The sequence below is a fragment of the Triturus cristatus genome, chromosome 3_1 (assembly GCF_964204655.1).
Source record: "Triturus cristatus chromosome 3_1, aTriCri1.1, whole genome shotgun sequence".
Classification (NCBI taxonomy): Eukaryota; Metazoa; Chordata; class Amphibia; order Caudata; family Salamandridae; genus Triturus; species Triturus cristatus.
In genome coordinates, this window is record NC_140583.1 from 800,279,368 (window position 1) to 800,293,893 (window position 14,526).

At 46.1% G+C, this 14,526-nt stretch overlaps 1 protein-coding gene across 5 annotated transcripts in view; it reads right to left on the reverse strand.

The window, feature by feature from the left end:
- AGAP1 (ArfGAP with GTPase domain, ankyrin repeat and PH domain 1) overlaps nt 1-14,526 on the reverse strand; it is a 1,249,585-nt gene that overhangs the window by 249,146 nt on the left and 985,913 nt on the right. For all 5 annotated transcript variants that reach the window (XM_085645106.1, XM_085645103.1, XM_085645105.1 and 2 more), the window contains one exon: nt 4,952-5,113. In XM_085645106.1, coding sequence (XP_085501232.1) covers nt 4,952-5,113 — 162 coding nt within the window. The remainder of the gene's footprint in view (nt 1-4,951; nt 5,114-14,526) is intronic.

Sequence of the window (14,526 nt, forward strand, 5' to 3'; positions counted from 1 at the left end):
GAACTGGGATAGGCTGCATGGTAAGACAAGTCCTTGTGCCAAAGAGGAGTACTCCTTAATTCTCCAAGGAAACCAGTAAAAAATGGCAGAGCAGGGATGTAGCAGAGAGGTGATTGGAGATATTACCGCTCTTGTGGAGGGCAGATAATTGACAGGATCCTTAAGGCATAGATTTCGGTGTCGAGAATAGCGATCCTGTAGGCGCATACTACACCTTCACTAAAAGAAAAACATAGGCTGCCTGATGGACAATCTGGGGGAAAATGTTTGGTGAATAACTATCATTTGGAAGAGGGGCTTGAAAAGTGAAGTCCCAGGTGATTCAAAGTTCCACAAGAGTATCAATAACTAGCAGCCAATGCACAAGGACTTCATCCATCCTGATTCATCTCCAACTATTTTAGAGCACACATCACGGTTCCTTCCCTCCCCTCTTCTTTGCACAGGTGAGGTCTGTAGGATACTTGTGTGCTGCCGGAGAAGGTTCCTTCAACCTACACCAGGTAACTTCAGGTGGGCATTAGTAGCATAGCTCTCCACTTTCCGCCATATGGTAAACACAACTTTTTCATCGTCACTGCCCTGTACTGCCACAAAATCATTAAATGCTTTCTGGCACTCAAACAAGAGAACAGCACAACACAAATTCTGACCTGAAGTGCCTCTGAAAATGTTACTATTGGAGTCGAGACACAGCTTGGCCAGTGCTGACCAACAACGCCCAAAGCTAATGCAATACGGAGAACCACATACATCTCACTCACTGCACCTCATTCAAAATCTGCAACATCATGTGCAACAACAGTATTAAAAGTATAAAGCACAGCTTTAGCAGTGACCTCTGCTGTCACACACAATGCTATTTGAAACCTCCACAGGTAGGGCCCATGCAACCAGAGGCAGGGCACCAGGCTCAACGTAGAGACTTCGTTTGATTCAGCGTGATTAATTCTATGACACTCAAAAGTGGAGTAGAGGCGTTTTAAAGGAATAAAAAGGATAGAAAAGTAAAGAACAAGAAGGGAATGGGAGGAGGGGAGTCTGGTTAGAAGAAATGGAAATAGTGGAAAAAGAGCGAGGCAATGTGGGAGCTTGGAGGAGAGGAGGGGAATGACGGGGAAACATAAAAAGGTTGATGGACAAAGAAAATATTAAATTAAATGACAGGTGAGAGTAGACCGGAAGAGGAGAGAAATGGAGATAGAGCGCAGAGAGAAAACTCAGAAGCAATGAATTAGGATAGAAAAGGGTGAGAGGGTGGAATTAAGAAAGAAAAGGTGTATGGAACAGAGTGGTGTGGGAGTAAAGAAAAGGGAAAGGTTCAGAAAAAAGGAAAAAATTAGAACTGAGAGAGCCAAAAGAGTAAGGCAGGAAGAGGTGCAAAAGGGAGACGGAGGGAAAGGGAGGGTGAGAGAGACAGAGAAAGAGGCATGTGAGAGGACCAAGGGACGATGACGAAGAGTCCCTACTCGACAAGGGCTGAACATGTAGGCTCAGCAGTCGCCGAAATGATTCATCTTAAATATTATCAAACGCCACATCATTAAATACAGATTAGATGGAAACAGGGCAGGCAAAAAAATCGACTAGGAGTTCAGATCCACTCAGTGGCTAATGCCTTCATCCCTCACCTCCGGCCCTCGCCAACGCCGTGTCGCTATTAAGCAAAAGAGGGGGAAAAAAGCCCACCGAAAGGTAATCAATTCCAACTAAAAAGCACTTATCCCAGAACGACTGCGCAGAAAGACACTTCAGAAGCACTGGGCTGTCAGCCAAAGCCCAGACGACAGCCCGGAATGTTCCCCAGGCTCGCGGGAGCACGGCAGGGCACGCATAATTGACTGGAAGATGGCCTAAAACTGTGCCCAATCAGTGCGTGGCCACAAACGCGCGGAAGATTTGGCGCCCCTTGATTACACGGCGGCCCGGTCTGCGCACATCAGTCCTGCCGGCTCCTCACGGTCCGGAGTACCCTAATAAGAGAATGACTGTCAAGCGCTGCAGAAGCACCTCAAGTCCCAACGGGGGCGCCATGGCCCATTGGTAGGCGCGCCAACGGCCGATGCCTCGCAGCAGGTGGAGCACGGAACGGAAGCCGACGAGAGGAGGGCAGAGGCAGGGGCGGCGGGCGATAATAGTTGTGAGGAAAATAAAATAAAAATGTCGAGCGGGGGCAGAGGACAGACACAAACACAAAACTATTCCCTTCTCCGCACGTCGCCTTCAAGCTATGAAAAAACAGCAGCGAGACTCAATGCCCTGGAATGAAATCACTTGATGAATTTCCATATTACCATGAAGTCCATTACCTTCAGATGAATGTGAACATTTCCTCAGCTCCAATATACAGGGAACACTCTGCTTTCTTGGACTTCTTGCAGAAAAAAGAGAGCGCTCTGAGCTACAGCCAAGTGCTCCATTTTGACTTGGACAACAGCACTACCCTTCATAACCCCACAGCTCCACGTTAGTTGATTTTTAGGGGCTATTTTCAGACGTCTTTGGGGGAGTGTTGAGAAGCTTAGCACTTACCAATGGAGTTTCACAAAGCTGTGTTGGAGGAGGCCAAAACCATGGCACGTTGAAGCATATCTGTGCTGTGCCAACCCCTCGTAGCTCCAGTAGACGTTCTCTCTTCCTTTTCCCTGTGCCCATTCCTTCAGCCTCCTGGTCAACAACACTTGTGCCAACCATACTGAGAAAGTTCACTGACTGTTAGGAGCAAAAACCTTAAGTGAACGGAGGGCTGAGGAAACTTTCACAACTCCTCAGATTTATTGAACTACAGGATGATCAGGAACCTACATTTGAGACCAATGCCACAAAGTACTGTCATGGAGCAAATCCATTTGTGCCGAGTATCTTGGCCCGAGGGACAATTTTCAGATGGATTTTACCTTGTAGAAAGTAATGAGTCCAGTATCTTCTGTCAATGACAGGCAGTGGATGGTGATGGTATCTGCACCCTGGTGTGGTTACCTCTCACCAACATCTGACACTGCTCGACATCAGCTCCTCTATCTGTAATTGCGAGGTTCTGGAGACCAGGTCCTGAGCTAGTTTATTTTCTTCCTTTCTGAGCAGGCGCACAATGTCCATTTGCACAAAGACAAATTAAATATACAGCGACTGAGGTTTGAATTACGGAGTTGAAAGTGATATAAATGCACAGAATCTCTTCAAGTTACATAAAAAACTGCTTGTCTATTGTAGGGTCTTTAGTTTAATTTCCACATATGCCGATGAAACGGCTCAAAATATGGTTAGAAAAGTGCTGAGCTTCTTTACTCTCACACACACATTTAGTGTCCTTAGGAGGAAGGCTGGTGGATGAACAGCAACTTGCTTAAGTGAAATTCATTTAAGATTTAGAATGATTTATGTAAATCCGTTCCAAAGGTCAACGGTAAGATCTCTGATCGTTGGAGCTCATTGTGTGTGTGGCACTGTCTTTAGTTTGTTACCTTTCTGGACAGATGTGTGTTGTTTGCCCTGCCTACAAAAAGGATGGTGTGCATGTGCCTTTTAGGTGTATATACAAGTAGGTCATCATGGGATCCTTTCCTACTGGCCTCTCATTGTCTGACCAACATAAGGGACACCACTTCTGCTAATTGGGCATATTGAAAAAGCATTGCTGGGTCTGTCAAATGTTCTCAAACTAATTCCAATGGTTTATCTTTGATGAAAGTCAGCCCGGAACACTTGACTTCCACCCCTGTTCGGCTTGCACTGGCATCCTATTGCAAAGAGTTGGATTAAACAGCCTGTCTATAGTCTCTCTCTTAAAATAGAAAATATATCACTACTGAAATAGGCAATCACAATATATCAAGGTATAGTTGGACCAACAGCTATTCAGCTGGCATACAGAAATCACACCTTGTGCACACAAATGCCAACAACACCAATATATACAGCCAAAAACAAGTGAATTAGTTAACTAAGGGTGAGACTATCTTCAACACTGCACCCAGCCAAGCCAAAATACCCACAAACCCATTCAGACGTTTGCTGTCTCTCTTCGCAAAGTAGTTTTATAGAAATGTATGCACTTCACTTCTGTCCCTTAGTGTGAGACACTGTTTATCCAGATGTTCATTTATTACTTTGTATCTTGCAGCTTTTATTTCTCCAGAGACCTTCATAGTTTTGCATCACTTCCCCCTCCTGCGATGCTGGTTGCCCAGTCTCACCAGTGATTTGAAGTAATACAGCCACAGAGAAGAAACTACATGGCAGGTTTCCAGGATTAATATCAGATCACTCATCCTTTATGCAATGCCTGGGCATAAGGACTAGGTATGTATCCTACAACTGGGCACAGTCACATAGATTCGTTGGAAACCACCCTTACTGAAGCAGCTCTAAGGCGCTTAGCAGAATGTCCTCCACACTCTCAACGGTGGTATACATGAACCTACCCATCAAAACTATAAGACCACACATCCTAACAAAAGCAGCCAAGCACACATACTCGTGAGAAAACGATAACCTCAACAATACCGCTAGCACACAAACTCATTGGAAAGAACACTTCACTACAGCAATGTTTGGACATACAGAGCCAAAGGACAATCCTCTTCCGTTATGCAGTATTTAGGCACATGGCGCCCTTCCCTAAAGCACTACTTTTCTATATGAACTAATAGTAGTGCACCCTTCTCCAGAGGAGCACTGGGCACATAAAGCCAATGGAAAAGGTTTTTCATGAGCACACTCATTGGGCATGGTCAATGTTGGCTCATTGTTCCAGGAGAATGCCTTTCTCTTTGGCTGTTTTCTGTTGGTACGTGGTGCCCTTGGAAGAACACTTTTCTCTACAGAAGCCTTGGAGGCGCATGATCATTGAAGACGTCTCTGGGCTACAGCATGGTACAGAAACTCAAGGGAAACTGCTCCTCTTCAGAATAGCAATTGGCGGCAGGAAGCATTGGAAGAATATTCTTACCTTCAGCTGCGCCTGAGACACCATCTGCCTTGAAGTTGCTGGTGCTTTTCTTCCTTCTGTGCTTCTTTCTGTTGGCGTGAGGTGAGGGAGGAGGATCCAATTTGGGACTGGCCGTACTCGAAATACTGGGACTCGAGCACACAGAATCCCCCAAACCGGTATCTGCAATTAAACACAAAAGAATGTTAACTCTTCACTTGGCAACCATTGGAAAAAAGCATTATTAGTATTCACGCAACCTTCAACACACGGCATGTGTACAGAGACAAACTTATATCCTCATGGTGAGTTTGTCAGAATAGGATGGGGTGTTTATCACTCAATAAGTACCATTAGAATAGGGGTGAGGTATTTACCCAGATGTGGCAAATACCTTCTATTGTGAGTTTTTAAAAGGAAAATGGAGCATAAATGCCAAATCAATTTAAACACAACAAATTTCACATGTTTTGCCTTCCCCCCCCCGATAAATTCGGCAAGTTTGACCTGCTAGAATTTTTCAGGAGAAAACTGCATGGGTGTTGTAATTATCACACAACTTCTAACTCCGCTCCCTGTGTAACACGTTTGGACAGGGATCAGAATTTTCCCTCAACTTGTAATTCGGGCCCAAGAGTGAACAGAAATATACACATTGACACACTTAATTTGGGGGTCGTGGAGAAATCAAATACATGGTTAGATAAGACTCCAGAAGAAAAAGTTACTTACCTTCAGTAACGTCTTATCTGGTAGAGACTATCTAGCTGCAGATTCCTCACCTTAGAACATTTCCCAGGAGACAGAATAGATCCAGAAACTTTTTGAGCTACACCCCTGCTAATTAGTAGATGGCGTTGTTCGGCTCTACGTCATTAGCCACCACCCCTGTGCACAGACGTCAGTTTCTTTTTGTGACTTTCCATGCCAGGAGCGCTGAGCCTTGAGGAACACTGACAACTGGTGTGAATTTCTAAGGCCCTTGGAAGGGTGACCCTCACACTATAATCAGTTCCCAAAGCAGGGAGGATCAGTAAGGAATCTTGGGCTAGATAGTGTGCCAGATAAGGGTTTACTTAAGGTAAGCAACTTGTTCATCTGATAGAGACTTCTAGCCGCAGATTCCTAAGCTTAGAAAATATATCAAAGCAATTCCTTCCCGGAGGTAGGTTTACAAAACTGATTTAAACCAAAAGGTCCTGCAGGACCAAACGGGCAAAGTGCCCATCAAGACGGACCGACTGTCCAGGCAGTAGTGTCTGTTAAAAGTGTGCAGAGATGCCCACATATCTGCCTGACAGACATCCAGGACAGACACTCCGCAAGGTAATGTAGTGGCCGCAGCCTTAGCTCTGGTATAATGAGCATGCAAGCCCTCAGGGGGTTGCTTTTTGCCAATGCGTAGCAGATCTTTATGCAAAGCACTATCCATCGTGAGATGGTCTGGTTCTGCACAGTTTTTCCCCTACTTAGTTCCCACATATCCAATGAAGAGTTGATCTTCTACCCACAGCTCACTGGTATGATCAAGGTAGGAGGACAATGTTCTTTTTGGGTCCAGGCAGTGGAGTCTCTCCTCTTCTTCAGAAGAATGAGGTGGAACAAAGAAGAAATGCAAGGTGATATTTTGGCCTACATGAAAGGGTGTCTCTACCTTTGGAAGGAAGGGGGCATGTGTTAGAAGGACCAGCTTATCTGGGTAAAAGGTGGTATAAGAAGGGTGCACACACAGTGCCTGCAGTTCACTTACCCTCCTGGATGATGTAATGGCCCCTAGGAAAGCTGTTTTTATGATCAGCAACCACAGTGAGCAGTTAATTTAGCGGCTCAAAAGGTTCGCACATCAAAAATGTCAGAACTAAGTTCAAGTCCCACTGGGGAATGATAAATGGCCTGGGAGGAAATGTAAGTTTGAGACCTTTAAGGAACCTAGCCACAACAGGTGACATGTCAGAAGGTTGGCCTAGCAGCATAGAAAATGCCAAAATGGCTGAGAAATAGCCCATAACTCTGCCCAAAGCAGAGCTCTGCTGGGCCAAAGAGTACAAATATAAAACCTGGGAAAGGGATGCAGAAAGACAGTCGATGGTCTTGGATGCACACCATGTCACAAATTTGTCCGGGCAGCAGGTGTATACTGCTTTGGTGGGGAGACTCATAGCTGGCAGGATAACATCACATACTTCAGGCGGAAGGTTGAAAGTTGTCAACTGTCGCTGCTCAATCTCCACGCAAGAAGGTAGAGGGTATGCATGTTAGGATGAAGGATCCTCCCCTGTTGTAGCGATAGAAGATCCTCCCAAAGAGGCAGCCTGGCCGAAGGACTGATCCTCATGCTCTATAGCTCGGGATACCTACTCTACTCTACATACCCAAACCAGAGCAACAAGAATGACTTGGGCCTGGTGACGTCCGTGAGAACTCTGGGCAGGAGTGGTACTGCCAGAAAGGCATCTCTGAGTGAGAGCCGCTTTGGAAATGGCAGTGGTGAACAGATCTAACAAAGTTTCTCCCAATTCTTGAAAGAGACCTTGCACCACCTGCAGATGGAGACGCCATTAATGATCCACTAAGCATCGAACGGCTGAGTTTATCTGCCCTGGCGTTCGGAGAACTCACGAGGTGTTGAACCACCAGGGGAAATGCCCTGACAGAGCCAGACACTCTTGACAAAGGGTTCATGATCCACCCACCCGGTTTGTTGCAGTTTCAAATGGTGGTGTCCATGACCAGCTCCACCAGACTTTCTCTGATCGAGAGAGGAAAGGCCTTCAATGCCAATTGGATCACCCAAAGCTCCAAATGGTCAATGTGGACATGAGAGTATGACGGAGACCAGGTCTTCTGACCTCCAGCTCTCCCAGATGGCTGCACCAGCCCAGGAGTGACGCATCTGTCACCACAGTCAACTGTTGCTGGGAAAGGGTGTGGGGTCAGCCCGTCATCTATTCACGGTTCTTCAGCCACCACTGCAGGTCTTTTGCAGTTTCGCTCTGAGATCTCGACCATGTTGGAGAGATTTCCCTGACGCTGTGCCCACTGGGACTTCAAGTCCCTTCGCAGAGCACTCATATGCCAAAGAGCATGTTTAACTACCCAGATGCAGGAGGCAATGAGGACCAAGAGCCTCAGAGTCAGTCTCACAGTACTTCAGGATATAGGCTGAAACACTGGTATTGTAGCCTACATATCTTGGACTCGGCGCTCAGGGGGATTGGCCGGAAACTGCACTGTATACAGAACAGCTCAGAAGAAAGGGAGCGTCTGAGAGGGAGTCAGGTGTGACTTCGGCACGTTTACGATGAACCCCCAGTGAATGCATGAGGTCTGCTGTAGACAGGAAGTGGGAGACCCATGGCTGGGGTGAGCCTGCCTTTAACAGCCAGTAGTCTAGATAGGGGAAGACTGGCACCCCTGATCTCCGCAGATGAGCTGCAACCACTGCAATCATCTTGGTGAATACTTAAGGGGTGCTGGTGAGGCTAAAGGGGAGCACAGCAAATTTAAAGTGCTTCTGGCTCAGTGTGAACCGTAGGTAACGCCTGTTAGCAAGTAGGAAGGAGATATGGAAATATGCGCCCTGCAAGTCCAACGCTACCATCCAGTCTCCTTGGTCCAGGGCAAATTGGCCCTGAGCTAGATTGAGCATTTTGAACTTCTCCTTGTGGAAGAAGTTGAGAGAGCACAGGTCAAGGATAGGTCAAAGGCACCAGAAAGTAGAGGGATTAACAACCATGACCCACTTCTGGCATCAGCACTTCCCGTGGCCAAAAGAGCTGTCACTTCCTGGCCGAGAAGAGATAGTTAGTCCTTCGTCAGCGTGTCGTAAGAAGGGGTAGTCTCGAAGGGGAGGCATAGCCCCTCTGGACAATCTGCAAAACCCACGTGTCTGATGTCATGGACTGCCAGTGGGGCAAGTGATGGCGAATCCTGCTGCCCACTGGGCAACCATGATGGTAAACGGAGAGACTAGGAGGGTTCTGAGTTCTACAGCTTTGGGCAAAGGGTTTGAAATGACCAGACTGCTGACCACCTGACCTACGGGGCTAATAGGTACTGTGTCCATGGCCACGCAGAGGTTGGAAAAGCTTGCAAGCCGTGATGGCAGGGCGGGTAAGGACGCGGCTGTACACCCCTTCCATGGCACGAAAGGAGCGAAAGGCGGATTGAGGGTGACAATGGTAAAGAAAGGTCTAAGGAGCTGGTTGTAGCCTTTTTTTTTTTAAACCTTTATTGAAACAAAGAAAGACACCTAGCTGGTTGTAGCCTTGCTGTCCTTAAACCGCTCCAGGGCTGAATCTGCCTGGTCTCTGAAGAGACAGGAGCCAATAAATGGCGTGTCCATGAGTGAGGTCTGGACATCCTCAGAAAAGATAGTAGTCCTTAACCAGGCATGGTGTTGCAGGGCCACGGTCAATGAAATTGCTCTGCCTAGTAAACATTCAATGATGAACTTAGCTGGATCCCTCTCATTGGTAACATCCAGGGAGAGCACAGCCCGGGCCTTCTCCAGGACCGTAGGCAGCACCTGCACAACCGTATCCCAGAGCGCAGGAACAGAGGCCCAAAAGGCATGCAGTGTTTACCAACTGCAATGCCAGGCTGGTTTAAGAAAGCATCTTCTTGCCTTAATTGTCCACCCTCTTGGATACCCGATCCGGTGGGACGATTAGGAATGCACCAGGATTTACATGTGAAGTGGAGGCTTGAAAAACCGAGCTCTCCTGAGTAGGTTGTTCCAAGCTGAATTTATGGTACCCTGGAGCAGGGTGGAGGGGGACGGCAATTGTCCTGTTCACAGGAGCCCCTGAGCTGGACTTGAACCAGGTCCCAAGCAAGACATCAGTAAGTGCTTCATTACAAGGGAGAAGTGGTTCATAAGGGGCCACTCCTAATTGAATCACTTCCATCAAGACATTAGTATTGACTGCCACCGAGGGCAAACTAAGCTCCAGGACCTCAGCTGCCCTTCGCACCACCATTGCAAATGACGCGCCCTCTTCCATAGCCACCGTAGTTGGAGAAAGCATGCCAGTACCTGGAGAAGTGTCCGGTCCTCTGGCTTCACACAGATGCTCACACCAGTCCAAGGAGTCATAAGGCTGGTATTCTTTAGGGTCCAATGACCCCTCCAATTCTTTCCCAAGTCTTAGCCCATAGGAATAGGGCTCATGCTTGGAAAGCATGGCTCCAGTCATCTCCTGACGGTGCCCCTCCAGTTCCGTGATTAGTCGGGGATGAGAATGGGGATAAAGCTGGTAGTGTCTGCCTCGGGACCAGCGCTGGGGAGGGTCCACATGGCATGACCGGCACTGATTTGGATCCATTTGTGGATCCTTGGGGCCGACTGGCACCGGAGCCACCAGCATGGATCCAGTAGGAGTCCTTTAAGAACCCATGTGGCCCGAAGGCACTCCAGAGGGAATGGGCCGCTCAACTATGAGGCACAAAGCCTCATAAATCTCCTAAATGTGAGCAGGGTTGCATAGGCTCCTGCAAATGCAGGCACAGAGTCGGCACAGGCGTTGGCTCAACCGTGGACCTAGGCATTGAGGGACGTTTCCTCGTCAGCTGATAAACAAGGTGAAGTCGAAGTACGCTTCAACTTCTTTTTGCCGAAATGAGACATACCCAAACAGCTCAATGACTTAGAGTGGGATGATGACCTCGGACTCCGTGACCTTCCTCTCGACTGGGACCTCGAGCATTGAGCCGCCAGGAGCTTGAGGGATCACTCCCTCAAGGCCTTATGTTGCATTGCACAGCAGGTGGGAAACTCCTTCGGGTCACGGTCTTGTTCGAGGCACCATAGGCAAAGAAGGTGCAGGTTTATCACCGACATCGTCAGTGACAGGCGTTGCAGGGCTTGAAACAAAAAAAGACTTCAACAAAATGTCAAAAGCAAATTAGTCAAAAAGTGACTACGGGGTAGTTCCTCCCAGATCTGCACTGAGTGGCACGGAAAGAAAAGAACTGATGTCAGGGTGCCTAGGTGGTGCCTTTATAGGACACTGCAAACGCCACTTTTGGTGCGGACGCCAATGACGCCAGATCTAGTCTGATACCTGGGTAAGATTCTAAAGTAAGGAATCTGCGGCTAGAAGTCTATCAGATAGTAGAATGAAGAGTCATTAGAGAGAAGAACATCAACCCACTTCCAGTTAATCCTCTGTGGAGAAGGACATAAAGAGAAAGGCCATTAGGGCTATCGGTAGTAATACCAGTGTGACAGAGTCACTAAATTTCAGGCCATGAATTCAACAGTTTGGGTACTGAACATAAGATAGCTAGGCTCATCGTCTGACTTCTTAACTTTGCCATTTATACTACGGAGAGGGATTTGCACCTTGTGCGCTACGAGTCATAGGGAATCACTGTTTTTATATGTGATAAAGCAGAATTGAAATTGATTTTACTTACTAGCAGGGGCATGTGCAGGCTGATCACATCAGTATACACTGGATTTTGCCACGATTTAAGATGCTGCATGGAAGTTGGCCTTAAACGAGTTCCATGATGGTTGGGTACGCCATGCAGCTCTGAATAGGTGAAAATGCACCAATGCTTGGTAGGAGTGTCGCAGTTTAGGTGCTAGAGAGCTGATTTACCTATTTATGCAATGTAGTTTTGTACGTCAAAAGTCACATCAATAATGAAGTTAAGGGACCTGGCTGCTGCAAGCTGGGTAGATAGTATACAGATTGGTTACAATTAATACACTCAAGACTGACCATTAGCAGGTAGGTTGCAGAAATTAGAAGGAAAAATTATTTTTGTCAAATTTAGTAACAGCTGCAAGGAAGCATCCACTGGAGACAAAAGACTTCAGCTTCACAAAGTCAGGATGAGGTGACACTGCCAAGACTAGGAATCCAGGTGCATGTCAACACCTCCATCTATTCACAATACCTCATAGATAACAGAATAAAGACAACTGAAAAATCCCGCAGCATAAAAGGAAAGTGTTGCCTACATCCAGTGGAGCTTCCTCAGAAATCTGGAGCACGCTGCATAGTCAGTTATAGGCAGAAGTGGGCCAATGCTGTTCTTGACAACAACCATACCTGGAAAGGGAGGTTTGATACACGTCTTTTGGGTGTCAATTCTTCTGAGTCCTGTTAGGGGAGACATCCGAGCTGTTCTGAGAGACCATTCAATTTTCAGAATGATGCACAAGGGCACAATGTTTTTTTCCATTATGCTGTCGATTGGTACTCTATGAAGGAACACGATCAGTGAAGGGACTCTGTATGGTCACGGTTCCTAGGTTGCCTGATCTGATCATATGTGCTCTATAAAGAAGCTTTAATATCAATAATGCTTCAGAACATATGATGGGAGCTTGCTTTCTAATCGTATTTGCTGCTCCTGATTTCCAGGTTTCTATAGTCAATCTCTAACTCCAGTACTCTGCACAGTAAATGCATTATCCCTCCTGTGCAAGCTTGAAGAAAGGGAAGATATTCACTGTGACACACTGGTCCCACTTCACTGTATCGGTTCCTGCCCCCATCCAGACCGTGAAACAGATACCATGGTGTTTGGGCGCAAGGCTACCTTCCAAACGAACTCACCATCCATGGATCTGAATCAATACTCCTGAGTGAGTAGAAATCGTTACTATTGCACATTGGTGAGCATCTACTTATGTGTCGCCATAATAGAGTTTAGGGCCGTCTTTTATTAGGGTACACAGAAGACTGCCCACTACAAATGTACCCACATTAACGTCCTGATGAGACTCCTGTAAATAGATGAGGATCAAAATGTTGTTGACAACATAATATAACAAATAAGCCACACCTTATCAGTAGACTATCAATAATCAAGAAAAGTTGTTTGTTATTAACATACAAAGATTTACATTCCATTTTACGCTCTGTTTAGTGCTTCTTTGGCAGTGGTTTTTGTTTGTTTTCTTCACTTGGGACACATTACACATGAGTGTTTTCAATGCTTTGGCAATGACTGCTGGTTATCGTATATGGCTAAAAATTATCCATAGAAACAAAAATTGTGTTGGTCATATGTTACATTGCATTAAAAGGCATTATGTGCATACAGTGAATTAACTCATTGTTAAATTGTATGAATGGTACCAAAGAAAACCACTGTTCACTAGAAATGATCAATTACTCTGGTTACCATGGATCTAAGGAATGCACTTATTATATAAAGATGGTGGTTCACTAATAGCATCATGCTAGGGCACTAGGGGAGGTACACCTGATGTCAGCAGAAGCTATTTATTACAGTGGACTCTGCGTGCTATTGTGTTGTCACTTCTGTGTTGCTTACCGGTTAACTCTGCTTTTGGAAGCCCCTGTGATCTAGGTTTATCCTGGACATTGTCAGCACTTTCTGATTGGCCCATTTTGGTGAGAGCTAGGTCCAGCAGGCCTGGCCCCGGGCAATAAAACACCTGATCTTCCGGCATTTGGGAACCACAAACTGGGGAGAGCAGAGCCACGTAGGTGGTACGGAGGGTAGGGACCCTTGACGACGTACTTACTGCCTGCTCTTAAATTCCCTTGTTATCTTGGATATTCTGGCAGCAGTATTCTTTATTCTGAATATATGACTACAGGGCCAAACCCCACTGCCCCCGAAGGGGGTTTACATACCCATTTAGAGAGGGTGAGTGATGACTAGGCATGATAATTATTGTAGTGTGTCACATCGTCTATATGCATTCCACAACACTTCTGGGTCCTCACATGATGGTTAGAGTCTATTATTTTGTACCGTAGCTAAAGTCTGAGTTTGATTTGGATCTGTTTTGGTTTCATAACTGGAGAATGTATGTTGTGAGACGGTGCGTGCAACAGAGTGGTGTTGCACACCAATATGAAACATCACACGTACACTATGAGATGCGTTATAAAAATGAGTGCTGCACCAATGAGCAACGTAAATGGATCAGAGCCTAAAGCACGTGAAGAGTCACACATTGGGGAGGTTTGCACATTACATTTGAATAGCCACATACTGTGGCATAATTGTTTTATGCCATGTATTCTTGTTTTTACAGGTTTACATTGGATTGACAAGTATAACGCTGCCTGTGCATGCCTTGAGTTTTTATGCATGCCACATAAAAACTTTTACATAAAAATATGTAATTGAGGGAGTATTAGGAACACAAACCCACCCTGCCAAAAGCCAATAGCTAGGGCTGAAACATGTTGGTGAATTCAAGGATGATAGGAACATTATATCCTACATCCCACCCGTATTTTAGTTTTAATCTTTCCCATCCACCCCACTAATTAAGGGGCGAAGTGGATGAGGAATTTTAATCTTAGTTTTATGACCCCTAGATAACATAATTAAAAGAGCTGTCTGGAATATGGTCGAGCCCACCCTGACTTTTAGGGGTCAGGGTGAACCCGATGATGAAGCATGCCATTATTAAAGTGGGTGAGGGTTATTAATTTTAAAAAAGTTTTTTCCCCTTTGCCCCACTTCCTTAGGAAGCAGTGTAAAGATTTGGCACGAAACAACTTCCTGCTTAAGAGTGTCTCTTCTTTTAGAGGGATACTTTGTTGTACAACGTAACCCGTTCAACATTATATTGAAACATCTCAACAGAGTTA